The sequence below is a fragment of the Rhinoraja longicauda genome, chromosome 32 (assembly GCF_053455715.1).
Source record: "Rhinoraja longicauda isolate Sanriku21f chromosome 32, sRhiLon1.1, whole genome shotgun sequence".
NCBI lineage: Eukaryota > Metazoa > Chordata > Chondrichthyes > Rajiformes > Arhynchobatidae > Rhinoraja > Rhinoraja longicauda.
Window position 1 is genome coordinate 16940413 of NC_135984.1, and position 20405 is coordinate 16960817.

General features: G+C 41.8%; 1 protein-coding gene across 1 annotated transcript; it reads left to right on the forward strand.

The window, feature by feature from the left end:
* Positions 1 to 236: 236 nt before the first annotated feature.
* Positions 237 to 17875, forward strand: LOC144608593 (cystathionine beta-synthase-like). The gene is made up of 13 exons (XM_078426545.1): positions 237 to 258; positions 679 to 758; positions 1561 to 1695; positions 2312 to 2381; positions 4429 to 4520; positions 6113 to 6238; positions 7091 to 7175; positions 8631 to 8736; positions 9878 to 9946; positions 11022 to 11156; positions 13253 to 13361; positions 16616 to 16700; positions 17768 to 17875. Exons 2-13 carry the CDS (start codon positions 732 to 734, stop codon positions 17851 to 17853), a joined length of 1125 nt encoding a protein of 374 aa, XP_078282671.1. The 5' UTR covers positions 237 to 258; positions 679 to 731; the 3' UTR covers positions 17854 to 17875.
* The last annotated feature ends 2530 nt before the right edge of the window (positions 17876 to 20405 follow it).

The window sequence follows — 20405 nt, forward strand, 5'->3', positions numbered from 1 at the left end:
CGGAGTGGTCCATCTTGCTCCTCTAGTATCTTTGGTCTAGTCCCATGCGCTTGCATTTGACCTATAACCTTTTAAACCTTTCCTGTTGATGCAGTCACGTAGTTGTGCTAATAACTGTTCTAGTGGCGAAGTGTGAGTTCTTCAGCGCTGCCGGGAGCACTAAGGACCGCATCGCCTTACGGATGATCGAAGACGCTGAACAGCAAGGGATTCTGAAACCAGGTGTTGTCATCATCGAACCGACCTCGGGTAACACAGGTACGGCGTCATCTTGCAGTGAGCTTCAGGCCCATTTTCAAGGTTTTATTCCGAAGAATCATTTTCTTTTGCTCCTTCTCCTCTGCATCAATGGACACCAGCCAGATCTGGTGCAAGAAATGTCAAGTTTAGCTGATTAGATCTTCGTCAATTTTTAAGTCAATGTTAGTTCACTAGGGGTTAAAGTGCATTCTTGCTGCAGATCTGGCTAGAGTAAGTCTCGAATTAAATGACTCCTACTTTAGGTAAGCACATACCTTTATTCACGCTTCCATACCAGTCAACCAGGGAAAATCATGGTGAGGAGTCAAAAGATCGAACCCATACCTAACATTCCAGAAAAATGTAGTGAAGTTACAAGGGGTCATGGGTTTGGATGGTCAACTGTCAAATGCTTTAAATGTTTTCATTTTTCCACAGGACTTGGACTGGGGTTAGTAGCTGCTGTGAAAGGATATCGCTGTATTATTGTCATGCCAGAAAAGATGAGCTTAGAAAAGGTAAAGGTCCCTGGGGGAATTTTTTTTAAAAAATGTTCATTTTTATGCTGAGCTTCAATTTATTTGAGGCAGCAACTCTTGTGGTTGTGAATCAATATTAAAGAATATGACAAACTATAGATAGTCACAACATGCTGGAGTAACACAGCAGGTCAGGCAGTGTCTCTGGAGAAAAGGAGGAAGTCTAGCCACAACTGCACAAAGCATCAGTGAGAACACCCAAAAAGGATGTGCAGTGATTTTCCATCGGCATTAAAATTTAAATGGCGTGGAATTTCCTGTCCATTAGTGTGTCTCGCTGCACCAGCAAGCTTTTATAGAAAAAAGCTGTGCCTCTTCAAACTTCTGGCTTTTAGACAATAGACAATAGGTGCAGGAGTAGGCCATTCGGTCCATCGAGCCAGCACCGCCATTCACTGTGATCATGGTTGATCATTCACAATCAGTACCCCGTTCCTGCCTTCTCTCCATACCCCTCGACGCCGCTATCTTTAAGAACTCTATCCAGAGCATCCAGAGAATCGGCCTCCACTGCCTTTCGAGGCAGAGAATTCCACACATTCACAATTCTCTGGGTGAAAATGTTTTTCCTCGTCTCCGTTCTAAATGGCCTACCCCTTATTCTTAAACTGTGGCCCCTGGTTCTGGACTCCCCCAACATCGGGAACATGTTTCCTGCCTCTAGCATGTCCAATCCCTTAATAATCTTATATGTTTCAATAAGATTCCCTCTCATCCTTCTAAATTCTTGGACCTTCATTTCTTTAGCTCCATTTACTCAAGTGTTTTTCATTTTATGCAGGTTGATATGTTGAAATCATTGGGGGTGGAAATTGTGAGAACACCAGATACAGCAAACTGTACTGGCCCTGACTCACATATTGAAATGGCCTGGAGATTGAAGAAAGAGATTCCAAACTCGCATGTGTTTGACCAGGTGAACACTCATCTCTCAGTATAACTACAGACATCCTACACATTACATCAACATATTGCAAGACATATATTTTAAACCGAACACTGGGTGCAGACCACTTAATTGCAAATAAAGTACAGTAGCATTTTCATAGAACATACAACATATGGCCCTTTGGCCCATGATGTCTGCACCAAACATGATGCCAAGTTCAACTAATCTCCTCTGCCTCAATGTGATTCCAGTCCCTGTATATCCATGTACCCCTCTAAAAGCCTCTTAAATGCCACAATCGTATCTGCCTCCACCACCATCCAAGCAATCACCATCTGTGTAACGTAAAGAAAAATCTGCCCTACATATCTCCTTTAAACTTTGTCCCTCTTACCTTAAAGCTATCACCTCTAGTCTTTGACATTTCCACCCTGGGGAAAAAGATTCTGACTGTCTATGCCTCTCATCATTTTATAAACGTTTATCAGGTTTGCGCTCAGCCTCCCGTGCTCCAGAGAAAACGCATTTCAGAGAGCTCTAATTCACATTTTTAAGACATTCGCCAATGTTTCCCAGTAACGCCTGACAACGTGTTGCTTTTAAATATACGGAAAACTTCATGTCGACTTTCTTTTGTCCCCAGTATGAAAACCAAGGCAATCCATTAGCACATTATGACACAACGGCAGAGGAAATTCTGGATCAATGTGATGGTATGTGCAATGGTTAAGAATTTTTTTGCAGAAGATATCCATGACTGAGCTAAGAACGCATATAGAATACAGAGCAAGGTATTGGTAATGTGACTGGAAATGTACAGTTAAAGGCCATTGCACAACAAACCCACATTAGTTTCTTCTGGGTCTTGGAGCAGGGGCATTCATACAAGCACAATTCCGATAGATACACAATTTCAAGAGTTACACAGAAAAATACCACCCTAAAGCAACCAGGTTTGGTTTCAGTAGTGAGGTTGGTTCAGTAGTAGGGTTGATTTCAGTGGCGTAACAGGAGTGGCAGGAAAGACACCTTATTTCTCCGAAGGACAATTGGCTGTTGTGATGGTGGAGGAGGTGGACGTGTTTGGAAAGTATCAGCTAACAAAAGCACCCATGCCTTTCCCTCAGTAAGGAGAAAAGCATCTACACTGGGAAATTCTGAAGCATTTGGTGCTGCAGAGATTTCATGATTTCATGCAGAGATTCCACGACAGAGTCGGGACAGTAGCTTGGGTAGGAAGTGACTCTTTAACTTATGCACCAACCAGCATTCGATATCTGTCTGAGGAATTCTCTCTTAATTGAGGCTATGCTCTTTCTGTGATCTATGTGCAGGGTTCAGTGGGGTTCAGGGTAAAATCAATCACTGAACATATGTTATCTAATCTTGGCCTAGACCTTTGCTTCCGGATTCAGATTCTCATCTAATTACTTGCCGCTACAGACTTGTTGCATCCAAACATTCCCTAGCCCTGTGGCTCAGTCCCCATGGATTGTTCCTCTGGTTTTAGATTGTCTTCCATCCCATCAATTCATCAATGGTAACTTCTTTCTTCCCCTACACCACAGCCCCTTGTACTCTCTGTTTTAATGATAGTTTCTTTAATTACTTTCAGAGAGCAACTTACAGAGGCCATGTCCTTTAGTCCATGCTTAGCCTTTGCATTATTTCCCTAAGATGCTTCATATGGTTAGATCAATGATGGTTGCACAGTTACCAAGGACTAAAATAATCATTCTAAGAGCCGTAGCTTACCTATGATGTGGACATCAATCATACAGCTCTAAAATCTCATGGAGGTTTAATTTTGCTAATAATGCTGCAAATAATTAGTCATGTAAGCCAGCCCTATGTTTCAAGAGATGGGAATTAAAACAGGCCTTTCATCCCAACCTGCCCACCAAGATGTCTACCTGAGTTAGTCTCATCTGCTTGCATTTGGCCCATATTCCCACTAAACAGTTGCTATACATATATCTGTCCAAATGTCTTTTTAACATCAGAATTGAACCTATATTTCCAGCTTCCTCTTAAAACTCATTCCATATTCTCACAATACTTGACATAAAAAAAAGTTGCCCTTTAGATTCCTTTCAAATCTTTCCCCTCTCACTTTAAATCTATACTTTTCAGTTTTAGATTCCCCTATCATGGGGAAACAACTGAGACCTTTCACTTTGACTAGGCCCCTCATGATTTTATATACCAGGGTAAGGTCACCTCTCAACCTCCTTCGCTCCAGAGAAAAAGGTCCAGCCATTCCTTAATTCAAGCCCCTAGTCTTAGTTACATCCCCGTGAATCTCTTCTGCACCCTTTCCAACCTAATGACATTCTTTCAATAGCTGGATGACCAGAACTGCACACAATACTGCAAGTGTGTTTTCACCATAACATTCCAGCTAAGTATTAATGCAATGTCCGATGAAGACAAGTATGCCAAATGCTTTCTTCACCATCTTGTCAACCTATGTCACCACTTTCTCAGGAAACAATGTACCTGTATCCTCGTGTCTCTCTGTTCTACAACACTCTCCTGCACCTTACCATTTACTGTGTCAGTCCTGGCCTGGTTTAGGTTATCAAAATGCAACACTTCCTACTTGACCGAGTTAAATTCTATCTGCCAGTTCTTGGCCCAATTCTCCAGATCATAGAGATAATGATCGATAGAGCAGTTCCAACAAAATCATTGAATCAATTCTAAAAATCCATCATCTGAGAGATTGCAACACTGAAAGACATTACTTTATTCCCTTAGGTCACGTTGATGCTTTGGTAGCAGGTTCTGGAACTGGTGGTACCATCACTGGCATTGCACGGAAATTCAAGGAGAAGTGTCCCACCTGCCAGGTTTGTCATGAGGTGGAAACCAGACAGCAAATGATTAATGTCTTCTCATTGTAGACCATTATCCTTCAAGGTGAAAGAAATACATGGGGGGGAAAAAAACAACCTCCTATAGACTTCAAATCTATTAACGAACACGTTAGGTGGCACTTTGTTAAATGCTTTCTGAAATTCTGTGGAGAAAACATCAAGCACATTCCTTTCATCAAGCTTCTCCATTACATCAACCAAACATTCAACCAGGTTAAAACAATCAAGCTATTTTTATAACTTTGAGTTCATCTTGAATAACATCGGACTAGAATTTGTGAAACCTAAGTAACTGTGACCAGGAAACTTATGAGCTGCTGTATAACCAGCCAAACATATGATCAGAGGAGAGCTTATCCATGGTTATCTATCAGAAATATACTACTGATCGAGAAATGTCCATATTACAGTTAGAGAGGACAGGCACTATTGCAGGAGCCAAATAGATTTACAATGTATTTTGTAATTAAAAGGAACTACAGATGCTGGTTTATACTAAAGATAGATGCAAAATGCTGGAATAACTCATACAATATATTTTCCTTATTGTCACCTGGTGTGCTTGTCTCTAGAAATGAGATTGTTGAGGGTGACCTAATGGCGATCCTTGAAATGAAGGGCTTTGAGTAAAAGTAGAGAGAATGTTTCAATTTGGAGGAACACCATAACCAAGATCCATAAATCTAAGGATGTCACAATAGAAAATCAGGGCAACTTTCCTTTCTGTAAAATATGACCAATGCGGATCTTGGAATCCAAGAGAGATTGTGGAGATTAAATGCCACAAAAAATGTGGAAACATTTTAGCATTTATTTTATTTTATTTTATTTTAGAGATACAGTGCGGAAACAGGCCCTTCAGCCCACCGAGTCCGCACCGACCAGTGATCCCCACACATTAACACTATGCCACACACACTAGGAACAATTTACACTTATACTAAGCCAATTAACCTACATACCTGTACGTCTTTGGAGTGTGGGAGGAAACCAAAGACCTCGGAGAAAACCCACGCAAGTCACAGGAAGAATGTACAAACTCCATACAGACAGTGCCCGTGGTCAGGATCGAACCCGGGTCTCCGGCACTGCCATTGCTGTAAGGCAGCAACTCTATGCCATCTTGTCGCCCAATATTAATGATGCAGTGACTTCGCTAACTGAACTCGGGAGAGAGGAGGCCCATGCTGGACGTGACCTCTTGACTTGAGCAACCTGTTGCTTAGTTGATAGGACAATGAAGTGAGAATATTTCCATGGATCACATTCACTTTCAGACCTCTGGTTTCCAGAATTGCACTGAACTTAAAGAAAACACTTCAAAAACATTTGCAGAGAAACATTGGTATAAAATATGTGGTAAAACTGCCATAAATAAAGTACAATAAAACTCGAGGTTATCTGAGAGATTGTTATTCCAATTTTCTAGTGAGAGTGGAGGAAGCTGGTCCTTTACTTTACTGGCACCCTGCTATAATCTCATCTTAATTTAAATAGACAGATTCAAAAAGACATGAAAAATGCATTTGGAAAATGTGCCTTTTTTTTCTTATCGCCATTACTAGATCATCGCTGTTGACCCCGAAGGTTCAAATGTGGCTGAACCGAAAGAACTTAACAAAACGAATGTGACTTCATTTGAAGTGGAAGGGATTGGTCATAATTTTACACCTGCAGTACTGGACAGAAAAGTATGAATTTTAATTTCAGAGTTGTGATTATCACTGTAACTTTTGAATAGTCCAATGCTGAATTTCAATATAAAGTGACATTTAGGTAGGTTCCATTTGAACCCTGGTTTAATTTACACTGGTTTTTAGGCTAAATTTAAAGTTTGTTCCTGTTTTGTATAAGTTGGCGATGAAGCAATCTACATGGGTTGAATCCCTTCACTGTGACGCAGCTGCACTGAATCATGTCTCAATCTATTAAAGCTGATTGGTATGAAATATTAGTAGGATGGATGCTAGTTTATACACAAGATAGACACAAAATGCTGGAGTAACTCAGCGGGTCAGGCAGCAACTCTGGAAGAAAAGAATAGGTGACTTTGCAGGTTGGAATCCTTCTTCAGACCGACATTTCAGGTCGATACCCGAAACGTCACCTATTCTTTTTCTCTGAAGATGCTGCCTGACACGCTGAGTTACTCCAGCATTTTGTGCCTATCTTCTGGTATGAAATATAATCGGAAAGGATTTCCGGTTCAGTGAGTTTGCTCCTTCCAACTGGCAATAATTTCCTAATTCAAGGTCAGGAAAAGTGAGCATTGAGCAATATCTGCTTCTGCTTTGTGACAAATGCAGAATATGTAAGAAAATAACTGATGTCTCTCTTGGAACATAGTGCTATTAAGTGAGTGTCAACCCAATTAGCTGCCCGAGTAGATCATAACATTTATAGACACAGTGAAGTTTTAGTAAAACTTCCTTGAAAATTTATCTGGTTAGATTAAAAAGCTAAGAAAATTATAATATCTAGCTTAAAGGCTCAAAGCAAAATTATCTTGCACAATTTTATTAAAAAAAAAAATTCTTTCTCAGGTGATTGACAAATGGATAAAGACTAATGATGAGGAAGCTTTTGCAATGGCACGGAAGCTAATCAGGAAGGAAGGATTGCTTTGTGGTAAACAATGTTTAAATAATTAAAAGATGATCTAATTTTTCTTATAGTGTATTATCTCAATGTCGCCTTTCAAACGGTACCTTTCCAGAGTAGCATTGCTGACATTATTGAATTGAAAAATATTTAATACGCATTGACAACAATGGGTGTAACATGTTTAATAATAATGCTCTGATATCAGTTGTAAGTAGAAATGGATGAGTAATCTCGCATATGTAACAATTTTGTCCTAAGTGGTTCTTTGATATTTTTGATGATATTTATGTTATTTATCAAGTGTAAGTGTGTATACCACTGATGCAGTGATGGGAGAAATAATAATGTACATAAGAGTGTAGCTGAACCATTAAACAATTACAGAAGACAATAAATATAGCAACAAGAGCAAGAAAATATAGTTTCTGAGACCGAACAAATTAGCATCACTATGTATTGGAGATAGGGCATTAAGATGGGACAAATTTCTGGTCCATGTATTGGAGAGAGTCAGGGCATTAAAACTGGAGAAATGTCTGATCTGTTGTTGAGAGATTGCTTCCCAAACACTAAGAGATGGTTGCAGAGACTACACATTTATTAAAGATGATCTTCCAAAATTTTAATCTCAGCAGATTTGGATTTAACAAATGTAACAATTATTTAAGTAAGGAGGAAGTGGAGAAAAAAAAGGAAATATGGATCAGCTTAATTAACATTTGTTGTTAGCAAAATGCAGAAATCTATTGTGAACAAATTTCGTTAAATGCAGAAAATCATGGATCAAAAAAGTGCTTGAAACTCCCAGCAGGTCAGACTGCACCTGTGGCACTTTTAGTGAACTATTTAAGTAGTGGGACTACTGCAGAGTTGCTGTCTTACAGTGCCAGAGACCTGGATTTGATCCTGACTACGGGTACTGTCTGTATGGTGCTTGCACATTCTCTTTGTGGCATGGGTTTCCTCTAGGTGCTCCGGCTTCCTTCCACATGCCAAAAACGTGCAGGTTTGTAGGTTAATTGGCTTTGGTAAATTGTAAATTGTCCTTAGTTTACTGGATAATGCTAGTGTATGGAGTGATCCCTGGCCTGCGCGGACTCGGTGGGCCGAAGAGCCTGTTTCCACGCTCTATATCTAACGTCTATGTTGGCGTTTGACTATACAAACGAGGAAGTCTTGATTTGAATTTTTGTTCTGTTTACCAGTCTTCCAACAGGACCCATTCCTCTCAGCACACTGTCTCACATGTTGGCCAAACTCCCGTGCCCATCCCACTTCTTTGAACTTTGTCCCCCAATCGTCTCCTGACAACATGAAATACTAATTGCTTAATTGCACACCTTGCATTAAAATGTAGGATATAAGGCTGGAGTGAACTGAATAATATGTCAATATTTTACCTTAGTGCAAATTGAAGTCAATGTATGATTGAAGCAAGACCATGAGTAGCCCTTAGTTTCCATCTTTCTTGCTGTGCAGGTGGAAGTTCTGGCAGTGCCATGTGTGCGGGTATTGCAGTAGCAAAAGATTTGAAAGAAGACCAACGCTGTGTTGTGATACTCCCAGACACAATCCGGAATTACATGCAAGTCTTTGAAATGATTTATTCCTTACATTGACCAGTTGTAAACAACGTGATCTTTACTCAAACGCTCTAGTTCCTGAAGGGCTCAGTATAAAGTTCCACTGATGCTAGATCTGCCGAGAGATTTTGGAGCAAAGTAATGGGCATGACTTCCTGGATAATGCCAGTGGTTTCAAGGCGCTCCGTTTAAAATACCAGGGTGTTCAATACCTGCATGTGTCAATGGCCCAACTTTACATTGAATTAGTGGCTCCTCTTCCTCACTGGCTTAGAATATAATGCGAAGAACAAACTGATATCTGTCCACCAAGGCCTGTTGGATCAGTTGTTAACCTTTCTAACTCCACTTCCATGTTCAAGCCAACTTTTCTGTCCTTGTCCACTTCCATTACCAGAGTGTGGCCACATGCAAAATGGAGATCCAGCACCTCGTATTCTGCTTGGTAGCTTACAACCCAATGGTATGAACATGGAATTCTCCAACTTAATGTGTTTCCAGCCCCCCCCTCCCCAGTGTACTTGGTGTCCTTCCATTTCTCCCATCATCTCTATCCCCCCCCCCCCCACCCTCTCCACCCCGTCACCTTACCCCATTCCCATCATTGGATACTCATGCTGAAGGAACCTAGATGACACAAGGTTCCCTGACATTCCACTAGTTCAGGTCCATTTGCATTAATCAATGAAGGAAGCCTTGCTCCGACTATTAAGCAGCCGACTATTTGAAAAATCTCTCTCTGTTTCCTGATGTGACACCTAGTGCAGGCTTGCTGATGCACTGATATCATGTTGCCCAATGCTCCGTTCCCAGTGCTTTTGGAGCAGAGCAATATCTACCAGTAAGTCGACAAATGAAAGTGTGTTCATTCATTACTCTGCATTAGTGGATAGAGTGAGTAGGTGATACACTAGTGTTTCAGTGTAAACATCAAACACTTACCCAGTGTTGAATAATGGAACATTGGCAAAGGTTGATAAAAATATTAACATTAAAAGTCAGCCTAATTTTCACGAAGATTTCAGATTCCAGTTTATATGTGAACTAACATAAGGATTGAGGATTGAATATATCTGAATGATTAAAGTTTAGTATTTAAGCTGAGCATTTGTTTCATCTTTCATTCATTCATCTTTGATGTAGGTCAAAATTTCTTAGTGACAATTGGATGGAAAAGAAAGGGTTTCCATATCTGGAGAATAACCAAAAAAGGTATGGTTTCAAAGTTTTCTGAGATCTTAATTAATAACAGGATTCTATGTAATGAAGGTGATTGTTGTATGTCAGATGTCTTCTCTTGTGTGGGAAATCTAGAACTAGTTTGGTTTAGTTTAGTTTATTATTGTCACGTGTACTGAGTTACAGAATAAGGATGCGTATTCTGAACTTATACTCTCTAGTTATGGACTTTAGACTTCAGAAATACAGCGTGGAAACAGGCCTTCAGTCCACCAAGTCAATCCCTGGACACTAGCATTATCCTGTACACTAAGGATAATTTACAATTTTATTGAGCTAATTGACATACAAACCTGCACGTCTTTGGAGTGTGGGAGGAAACCGGAGATCCCAGAGAAAATCCACACAGGCACAGGGAGAACGTACAAAATTCATACAGACAGCACCCTTGGTCAGGATCGAATTTGGGTCTCTGACACTGTAGGATAGCAACTCTACCACTGCGCCACTGTGCCACCTTAATGCAAAATATACAAAATAGATGAAAAGGAATCTCAGATCAAGAAACATTGGATCTATCCTTGAGTTTGGAAATTCAATCCTTGACATACAAGAACAAGTTAAGCAGAACATTGGCCTTTAAGAGGATCAAGGGTTGTAGAGAACCTGGAGGAAACTGGAGCTCAGAGCAAGATCAGATCGGTCATCAGCTTATTGAGTGGTGCCATGGGCTGCAGGGAAGATCAATCTTATTATTTTTTTGTTCATATGCAATACTCCTTCAAATGTAACACCAACGTGATGCACAAATTATTGAAATAATGAGTCTGGAAAAAAATAAATAGATGGCTTTATGGGATATACCTTGGGTTTCTGGAAGTGAATTCTACTGGTATGAAAATCAGAATGTTAAGTGTAATAATGGAGTCTAGACCCAGGAAATAGGGTCATATTTGTTTCGTGGAAAGGCAAGGAAGATTCGTATTTATGGCCACGATGAAAAATGTTACTATGCACCAAAGCAATCACTAAAATAGCAAGCTCAAGGTATCAGGAAGGACTTCATCGAATGTTTTGATAATTGATTAACTTCTTTTATTCCTTGCAGTTGGTGGGATACACCGATAAACCAGCTTAAGCTTCCCACAGTTCAGACTGTCGCTTCCACTGTTTCCTGTGAGGATGTTATCCAGACACTTAAAGTGAAGGGCTCTGCCAATGCAGTAGTCGTTGACCTCTGTGGGTATGTATGTTTGGTTTCAACTGTTGATTTGGTGAAGGCAACATCAGCTTCTCTAAAACATTGAACATTAATATTTTGATTTCCGGCCATGTAACATATATGTTTATTAGTCATCTTCATATCATATTCATACATCATAGTCATATTGATCACCTTCTTGTCTACAAAAAAAAAACCACTGGTCTTTCCTTCATTGATCCAAGCTGTTTAAAACTGAAGGCTTGATAAAATTGTTCATCTTCTTTGCAGCTTGTCGACAACAATATATTTTTCAGCAAAAATCACACAGTCGGAGGAACTCAATGGGCCAGGAAGGTTCTATGGAGGGAAAACCTCAAGGAAAATATGTGATCATTATTTAGAGAAGTAGTTCAGGAGAGCCAGCATAAATTTGGTGGAAGCAAATACCTTTTGACAAACCTGACCGGATTTCTTCCTAAGCTAACAGATAGGGTTGATGAGGGTAATGTGGTCTTCTTAAGGTGTTTAATAATGTCCAAGGTAAAATATCAGTCAAGAAAGTAGAAACTCGTAAAATAAAATAGGCTGTGATGGCAGGGATAAGAACTTTCTGGAAGAAGGAAAAGACCTGGTAAATTGAAATTTAAAAAAATTCTGGAAATACTTGAATATCAGGCAGCATCAATGAAAAGAGCCTAAACATTATGACCTGATGAGCCAAAACATTATGACCACCTGCCTAATATGCTGTTGGTCCTCCGTGTGCAGCCCCATACCCAGCAGGGTGTGATGCACTGTGTATTATGACACATTCCTCCCGTGACCACCAGTAAAATTTTCTATGACTTGTGACACAGTAGACCTTCTGTCAGTTCGGACCAGACGGGATAGCCTTCGTTGCCCTCACGCATCGATGAGCCTTGGGCGCCCAACACCCTGTCGCCGGTTTGTGGTTTGTCCCTCCTCGGACCACTGTCGGTAGGTACTCACCACTGCTGACCGGGAGCACCCCACAAGCCTTGCCATTTCAGAGATGCTCTGACCCACTCATCTGGCCATAACAATTTGGCCCTTGTCAAAGTTGCTCAGGTCTTTGCTCCTGCCCATTTCTCCTGCATCCAACACATCAACTTCAAGAACTGACTTTTACTTACTGCCTAATATATCCCACCCCTTGACAGGTACCATTGTAACAAGATAATCAATGTTATTCACTTCACCTGTCAATGGTCATAATGTTTTGGCTGATCGGTGTATAGTTCTAACGAATGATCTTGGAGATGAAATGTAAACCATTTCTCTTTCCATAGATGCTGCCTGACGTGTTCAACGTTTCCAGCATTTTCTGTTTATATTGCTGATTTCCAGCATCGGCCATTTAAAAAAATTTGGGCTTATTAAAGTGGTACTTTTTAGATTGGAGAGACGGTGACAGTGTTATTGCCCCATATGCATTTTATAAGGCATAGGAGGGCAAGGTACAATTCCCAGATGTTCTCGTTGTACATGCGTAGAAAACATGTCAAAGAGTGAGAATGATGGCAGTGGATAAAAAGGCTGGTGATAGGACAACCATTAAGCATTTGGGTCTGAAGAAGAGTCTCGACCCGAAACGTCACCTATTCCTTTTCTCCAGAGATGCTGCCTAACCCGCTGAGTTACTCCAGCACTTTGTGTCTATTTTAAGCAAATGGACCTTTCGGCTCCATAAATAGAACCAACCATTCACTGACACAGAGCTTATGTAGAACCTTCACAGAACACTGACTGTTTGGCAACTGTGGAGTATTAGAATTCTGGCCACTTTATTTAGGAAGATGAAAGCGCCGGAGTGGGAGCAAGTAAAAAACTAGAATGGTTCTACGACTTAATTCCTCCATCTTGTCATAATCAAATGATTCCATGACACGTAGGTGAAAGTGCAGGAAGTTTCAATAGACTCAATTTGATTACTTGATGTTTTGTCAGTTTTAAGCTTCTACTTCCACCCGCAAAGCAAGTTAGACACAATTTGAAACCTCCTTTGCCCCTCTAAATAAATCTGAAATGCCAATGGATAATTGCTGGAACACAAACAGACTACCATGATATTATGATATTTAAGAAAATAATTATTCTATCTGATTGATATGCAGAGTGATACAAGGTATTGTCACATTAGGGAACATGGAGTCTTTAATTAATGATGGGAAGCTGCAGCTCATTGACACTGTGATGAAAATCATTTACAACCGCTTCAGTAAGGTAGGACCATTTCCACTTGTGCTATGTGTGCATTCTGAAAGCTTGACTTTAGAGATGCAGCACGGAAACAGGCCCTTCAGCCCACCGAGTCCGTGCCGACCAGCCCCATACACTAGCACTATCCTACACACTGGTGATAATTTACAATTTTGCTGAAGCCTACAAACCAGTACGTCTTTGGAGTGTAGGATGAAACCAGAACACCCAGAGAAAACCTACGCGGTCACGAGGAGAACGTACAAATCCCATATAATAATAATAATAATAATAATTCATTTATTTTATATAGCGCCTTATCGGGTGCTCAAAGCGCTTTACAAAAACAATCAACATAAAAACAAACAGACAAACTATCCTAACGGAAAAGCGGCGAATAAACAACGCCAGCGTCCTCTCACGTCAGGGTCCGGCAGTAGACAACAAAAAGCACAGGACACACAGATACAATTTTTACACAAACAGCCATCACAGTGATTGCTCTAGGCACACCCTCACTGTGATGGAAGGCAAAGTCTTATCTCCTCCTCATTCTTCTCCCGCGGTGCCACAAGGTGATCGAGGCTCCCAACTTTTTGAAGCCCCCACCGGGCGATGGAAAGTCCCAGGGCCGAGCCGAGCAGGCCGATGAAAGTCCTGAGCCCCCACCGGGCGATGGAAAGTGCTGCGGCCGAGCCACGCAGGGTGATGAAGGGCCTGCGAGCGGGTCGATCGTACCTCGCACTTCGGGGCGGTCGAAGCTGCTACGGCTGGAGCTCCCAAAAACCGGTCGCCAGCCAGGGACCTGCAAACTCCCGATGTTGCGGTCTGCAGGGCCCACGGCCGAAGCCTCCGAGATGGTAAGTCCAGGCCCTGCGACCGGAGTCTTCAAGGTCGATCCCAGCTGGAGGCCGCCGACTCCACGATGTTAGGCGTAGCGCGAACGGAGATACGACACGGTAAAGGTCGCATCTCCGTTGAGGAAGAGATTAGAAAAAAAGGTTTCCCCCAACCCCCCCACCACCCCCCACATACACAGAGTTAAAAATAGAACAAAACGTACATTAAACGACGACAATAGACAAAAAACAAAAAAAAGACAGAGAGACTGCCGGTGAGCCGCAGCTGCAGAACACAGCCACGCCCCTTATAGACAGCACCTGTAGTCAGGGGCCTGTCACACTTTCGGTGATTTCAACCATTGTTGGTTTCATGGTTGTGTTGCAGACGCAGCACTTTCATGCTTCAAACTTTAACACAGCAGTCTGCATGTTTGTTTTGTTAAATAATTTCCGTTGTTATACCACCAGGTGGAGCATATGAACAGGGTTTGGGAATTCAGTGGCACTTTATTGTCACGTGTACCGACTAACAGTGAAATGCTTTGTTTTACGTACAATTTAGTGTAAATTATGTAGCGGACTTTCACTTAGACAGTACACAATTTGACGCTGACAAAGTTACAAAAGTTCACCGAAAATTCCTATCTACTGCCTGCCGCTACACATAGAAACAAGGAAAGTAGGTGCACGAGTAGGCCATTTGGCCCTTCGAGCCAACACCACTATTCAATATGATCATGGCTGATCATCCAAAATCCGTACCCCTTTCCTGCTTTCTCCCCATATCCCTTGATTTTGTTAGGCCTAAGAGCTATATCTAACTCTCTCTTGAAAACATCCAGTGAATTGGCCTCCACTGCCTTCTGTGGCAGAGAATTCCACAGATTCACAACTCTCTGGGTGAAAAGGTTTTTCCTCATCTCAGTCCTAAATGGCCTACCCCTTATTCTTGATCTGTGACCCCTGGTTCTGCACTCCCCCAACATCGGGACCATTTTTCCTGCATCTAGCCTGTCCAATCCCTTAAGAATGTTATTTGTTTGTGTTCGCATGGCAGCAGGCCTTTCTCAGGCCTTTCTCAGCGGCCCTCGCTGAGCCCTTTGTTCACGGCAGACCTCCCACCGACAGATTCACACCTCCAGAAGAATCCGCTACTCCTTGGCTACTTTTAAAACATTTTTAAAAGTTCATTAAATTTCTCTCTCTTCGAAGTTGTACTCCCCTAGGCAACATGACAGAAGAGAGGGCTGTGCCTAAATCAGGACTGGCACGCTGAGACTAATATCACATTAATATAAATCTCTCTTCATATTTAAACTGCCCTGATATTACAGTATGGCGCAGTATATTGACTGCGTAAGTCACGGAAACTGGCACAAACACTGTCTTAGAAAATGGATGTTGATAAAATAATTTTGCTATCTGTATTTTAGATTTTATTTTTTGGCTATTTTGAAGTTAGCCTTTGGGTATTGGGCTACTAACTTAGTTAAGCTGCTACTTGCTTTCTTAGGAATTGAACCTTTCGAGTTAATTTTAGCCAGAATCAGGAGACCATCATCCTTCTGAAGTTTCCTTTCTTTTTTCTAATCGAAGCAACTACATTTCAGGTCAAATCTATCATGCATTGTGCTTCTATTTTTGCAACAGGCTGAAAATGCAATAAATGTTCCAAATGATTTATTTGCAATTTGTGCCAGCACAGTGGCGCAGCAGTAGAGTTAGAGTGTTAGAGACCCAGGTTTGATCCTGACTACAGGTGCTGCCTATATGGAGTTTGCACTGTGACCGCATGGGTTTTCTCTGCATGCTCTGGTTTCCTCCCACACTCCAAAGAAGTACAGGTTTGTAGGTTAATTGGCTGTTATAAATTGTCCCTCATACATAGGATAGAACATTTGTGCGGCACGGTGGCACAGCGGTAGAGTTGCTGCCTTACAGCGATGCAGCGCCGGAGACCCGGGTTCGATCACAACTACGGGTGCTGTCTGTACGGAGTTTGTACGATCTCCCTGTGACCTGCCTGGGATTTCTCTGAGATCTTAGGTTTCCTCCCCCACTCCAAAGACGTACAGGTATGTAGGTTAATTGGCTTGGTGAATGTAAAAATTGTCCCTAGGGTATGTAAGATAGTGTTAATATGCGGGGATCGCAGGTCGGCGCGGACCCGGTGGGCCGAAGGGCCTGTTTCCATGCTGTATCTCTAAACTGAACTAACAAGTGTATGACCTTGGTGGGTTAAAGGTCTGGTTTCCCCGTTGTATCTTTAAACTCATCCAAACTAAAGGAGCACCAATGATTTTTCAATGTTCACGATCATCCATACACTTGTTCTATCCTAATCGTTTTCATTTTAACTTTGATAATGTGATTCAAACAAGATATGTTAAATATCAATATACAGTCACTTTATCAACCTTTCTATTCCCTCAATAGGTGAGTTTAAATGACACCCTTGGAAAAATCACCCAGGCTTTGGCACTGAATCACTTTGTGTTAATCATTCACGAACAAATTCATGGTAAGTCAAGCTTGGTTTCATTGTTTTCTTTGCAAATTGAACGGAAACAGGCCCGTTCGGTCCTACCAGTCCACGCCGACCACTTTCTCTGACCTAGTCTCATCTACCTGCTCTCAGACCATTACCCTCCAATCCCCTCCCATCCATATACCTATCCAATTTACTCTTAAATAATAAAATCGAGCCTGCCTCCACCACTTCCACCGGAAGCTCATTCCACACAGCCACCACCCTCTGAGTAAAGAAGTTACCCCTCATGTTACCCCTAAACTTTTGTCCCTTAATTCTGACATAACTGACTCTTTGAAGGCCTGAGGTTTACGAAATTCAGGCCATGTGTTTTTTTTTGTTGTATTTCTGTGCCATCCAGGTGGCCATTTTTCATGATACTAATTGTCCATTGTTTAAAAATTCACTAACCTGCTGGGTTGTGATAGTGGGTTGGAACAAACACATTTGAAACAGCTAAGTGACTAATAGATGCATTACTCTCCATTCTGTTTCTCTCACTTGTATCTCCTGTCTCCATCCTTCCCTTTCTCACTTGTTCTCCCTACAGTCATCCATCCTTGTCCTCCTCAGCATCTTGCTGCCTCATCCTCACTACCTCTCTATCTTATTCTATTTATTTTCCTCTCTGACCGCTATCATTGCTGAGTGATCGTGTCGGAAAGAACTGCAGATGCTGGCTTAAACTGAAGATAGACACAAAAGGCTGGAGTAACTCTGTGTGTCAGACAGCATCTCTGCAGAGAAGGAATGGGTGATGCTTCGGGTCGAGACCCTTCTTCAGACTGGTGCATCTCTGGAGAAAGGGAATAGGTGGCGTTTCAGGTCGAGACCCTTCTTCATTCTGAGACCATTCTGAAGAAGGGTCTCCTATTCCTTTTCTCCAAAGACGCTGTCTGACATGTTGAGTTACTCCAGCTTTTTGCATCTATCATTGTTGAATGATCTTTCGTTCCTCGCTACCGGCATCCTTGCTTTGCTGATGGCTGCAGCAGAACATCATCAATAATCTCTTAGAACATTCTAACATCTCCTCTCTTGTGATTTTTTTTTTAAAGACAATGCCAGTGGTGAATGTGGAAGGAAAGAAGAGGTGCTCAGCGTTGTCACGTTTATGGATGTGATGACCCAAATCACAGCCTAATTGGCGGAAGTAAAGCAAGGCACAGAATAAAGACAAAAAAGCAACAAAGCATTGTTAATGTAGTTTGTTTGGAGTTGATGATATCTGCGCTGAAGTGGGCAGATTCGGGCAGGGCAGGGCATTGTGAGGGCCGCAAGAGGTAAACTTAGCGACCGTCTCTCCCCACCCAGTTGATCCTAGCGAGGGAAGGTGATCAACCGGAAGTAGTTGTGCACGTGGGAACGAACGATGTCGGGAGGAAGAGGAAGGAGATACTGCAGCGTGAGTTTAGAGAGTTAGGAAGAAGACTGAGACAAAATCGAGGAAATGTGTCCCACACTAACAATTCCATTCCTTAATTTTATTGACAAGGCAGCTTTCTTGTTATTTCTCATCTTATTTTCTCTAGATATTATTGAAAAAAATAATGAGGTTAACAGATTGACTTGTTGGCTCACAGTTAGGATGTGCTGATGATTTTGAGGTTAGCAAGGTGACCACCTTCATCAACCCACAGCTTTAATGTGACACCTCTGCCTGGTTTTGAGATAAGCATCAATTTCCATATTGTGAATCTCTAACAGAAAGAATTTTCGTTCAACGTCACAAATGGCCAATAGATGAATAAATACCAAGAGTTAAATGTTCACAATGCATCACACTGCGCTGGGTAGTCACAACCAATATATACGTCTTGTATCATTCCATTTGATCATCAGTGAAGCTGCAATCATTGACTACAACAGTCCTAGCAATTATTCCTGTTTGCTGACTGGTTAAAATGACTCTTGCAGGTAGACACAACTTGCATTGAATCTAGGCAAAAGCTGTAGGGTACAAGATTCGTCCACAAAACTCAGTCAAGTTTGGAGATAAATTTCTCCAGATGCTGGGATCAAAATCTAAAACATAAATGACACGACTGTACTTTTATTTCTCAAATATTCCTGAGAGATGGACACGTGTGGTGTGGCACTTTGGTCTCTGTGTGCCGATCACAAGACATAGGAGCAGAATTAGGCCATTCGGCCCATCGAGTCTGCCCTGCCATTCCTTCAAGGCTGATATATCTCTCCCTCTCAATCCCATTCCCTTTCTCCCTGTAACCTCTAATTTTCTTATTCATCAACAACCCCTGGTTTGAAAATACCCAATGACTTTGCCACTGATGGCGGTGAAGGCCATGAATTCCACAGATTCATCACCCACTCACTAAATGAATTCCTCCTCATCTCCTTTCTAAAGCTATGTCCTTTTGTTCTAAGGCTGTGCTCTTTGGTCTTAGACTCTCCCATTACTGGAAACATCCTCTCCATGTCCACTTCATTATCCAGTAGATTTCATTGAAATCCTCCTCATTCTTCTAAATGCCAGTGAGTACAGGCCCAGAGCCATCAAACACTTCATATATTAACTCAATCATCCCCAGCATCATTCACATAAACCTCCTATGAGCCCTCTCCAACACCAGCACATCCCTCCTCGGATATGGGATTGGAAACTGCTGACAAAATTCAAAATGTGGTCTGACCGGCACCTTGCAAAGCCTCAGCATTACTTCCATACTTTCATATTCCAGTCCTCTTGAAATGAATGCTAACATCGTTTTTGTTTTCCTTACTACTGATTCATCTTGCAAATTAATCTTTTGGGAATCCTTCACCAGCTCTCCCAAATCCCTTCGCACCTTCGATTTCTCGACCCTCTCCCCATTTAGAAAATAGTCTATGCCTTTATTCCTTCTGCCAAAGTGAATGATGGTATACTTTGCAATGCTGTATTCTAGTTGGAAATTAAAAAAAGACTTGAGAAACAACGTTAACAATGGAATTTTACACTGGAATTTAGAAGGATGAGGGGGGATCTTATTGAAACATATAAGATAATTAGGGGATTGGACACATTAGAGGCAGGAAACATGTTCCCAATGTTGGGGGAGTCCAGAACAAGGGGCCACAGTTTAAGAATAAGGGGTAGGCCATTTAGAACGGAGATGAGGAAGAACTTTTTCAGTCAGAGAGTGGTGAAGGTGTGGAATTCTCTGCCTCAGAAGGCAGTGGAGGCCAGTTCGTTGGATGCTTTCAAGAGAGAGCTGGATAGAGCTCTTAAGGATAGCGGAGTGAGTGGGTATGGGGCGAAGGCAGGAACGGGGTACTGATTGAGAGTGATCAGCCATGATCACATTGAATGGCGGTGCTGGCTCGAAGGGCTGAATGGTCTTCTCCTGCACCTATTGTCTATTGTCTATTGTCTATAATGGAAAGAAGTTACCAAGGTTAAACGGGAGTCTGTAAAGCCACAGAAAGGAGGGATATGACCAACATGACCAACATGCTTTTGTTTACACGAAGTGCTCTGTCAAAACATAGAAACATAGAAAATAGGTGCAGGAGTAGGCGATTCGGCCCTTCGAGCCTGCACCGCCATTCAATATGATCATGGCTGATCATCCAACTCAGTATCCTGTACCTGCCTTCTCTCCATACCCCCTGATCCCTTTAGCCACAAGGGCCACATCTAACTCCCTCTTAAATATTGCCAATGAACTGGCCTCAACTACCTTCTGTGGCAGA

Bases quoted from the DNA above. Each gene is read 5' to 3' on its own strand.
- LOC144608593 (XM_078426545.1), top strand. From the start codon at position 732: ATGCCAGAAAAGATGAGCTTAGAAAAG. The intron at 759-1,560 runs GTAAAGGTCCCT...CATTTTATGCAG, and splicing joins AAAAGATGAGCTTAGAAAAG to GTTGATATGTTGAAATCATT. The intron at 4,521-6,112 runs GTTTGTCATGAG...CGCCATTACTAG, and splicing joins AGAAGTGTCCCACCTGCCAG to ATCATCGCTGTTGACCCCGA.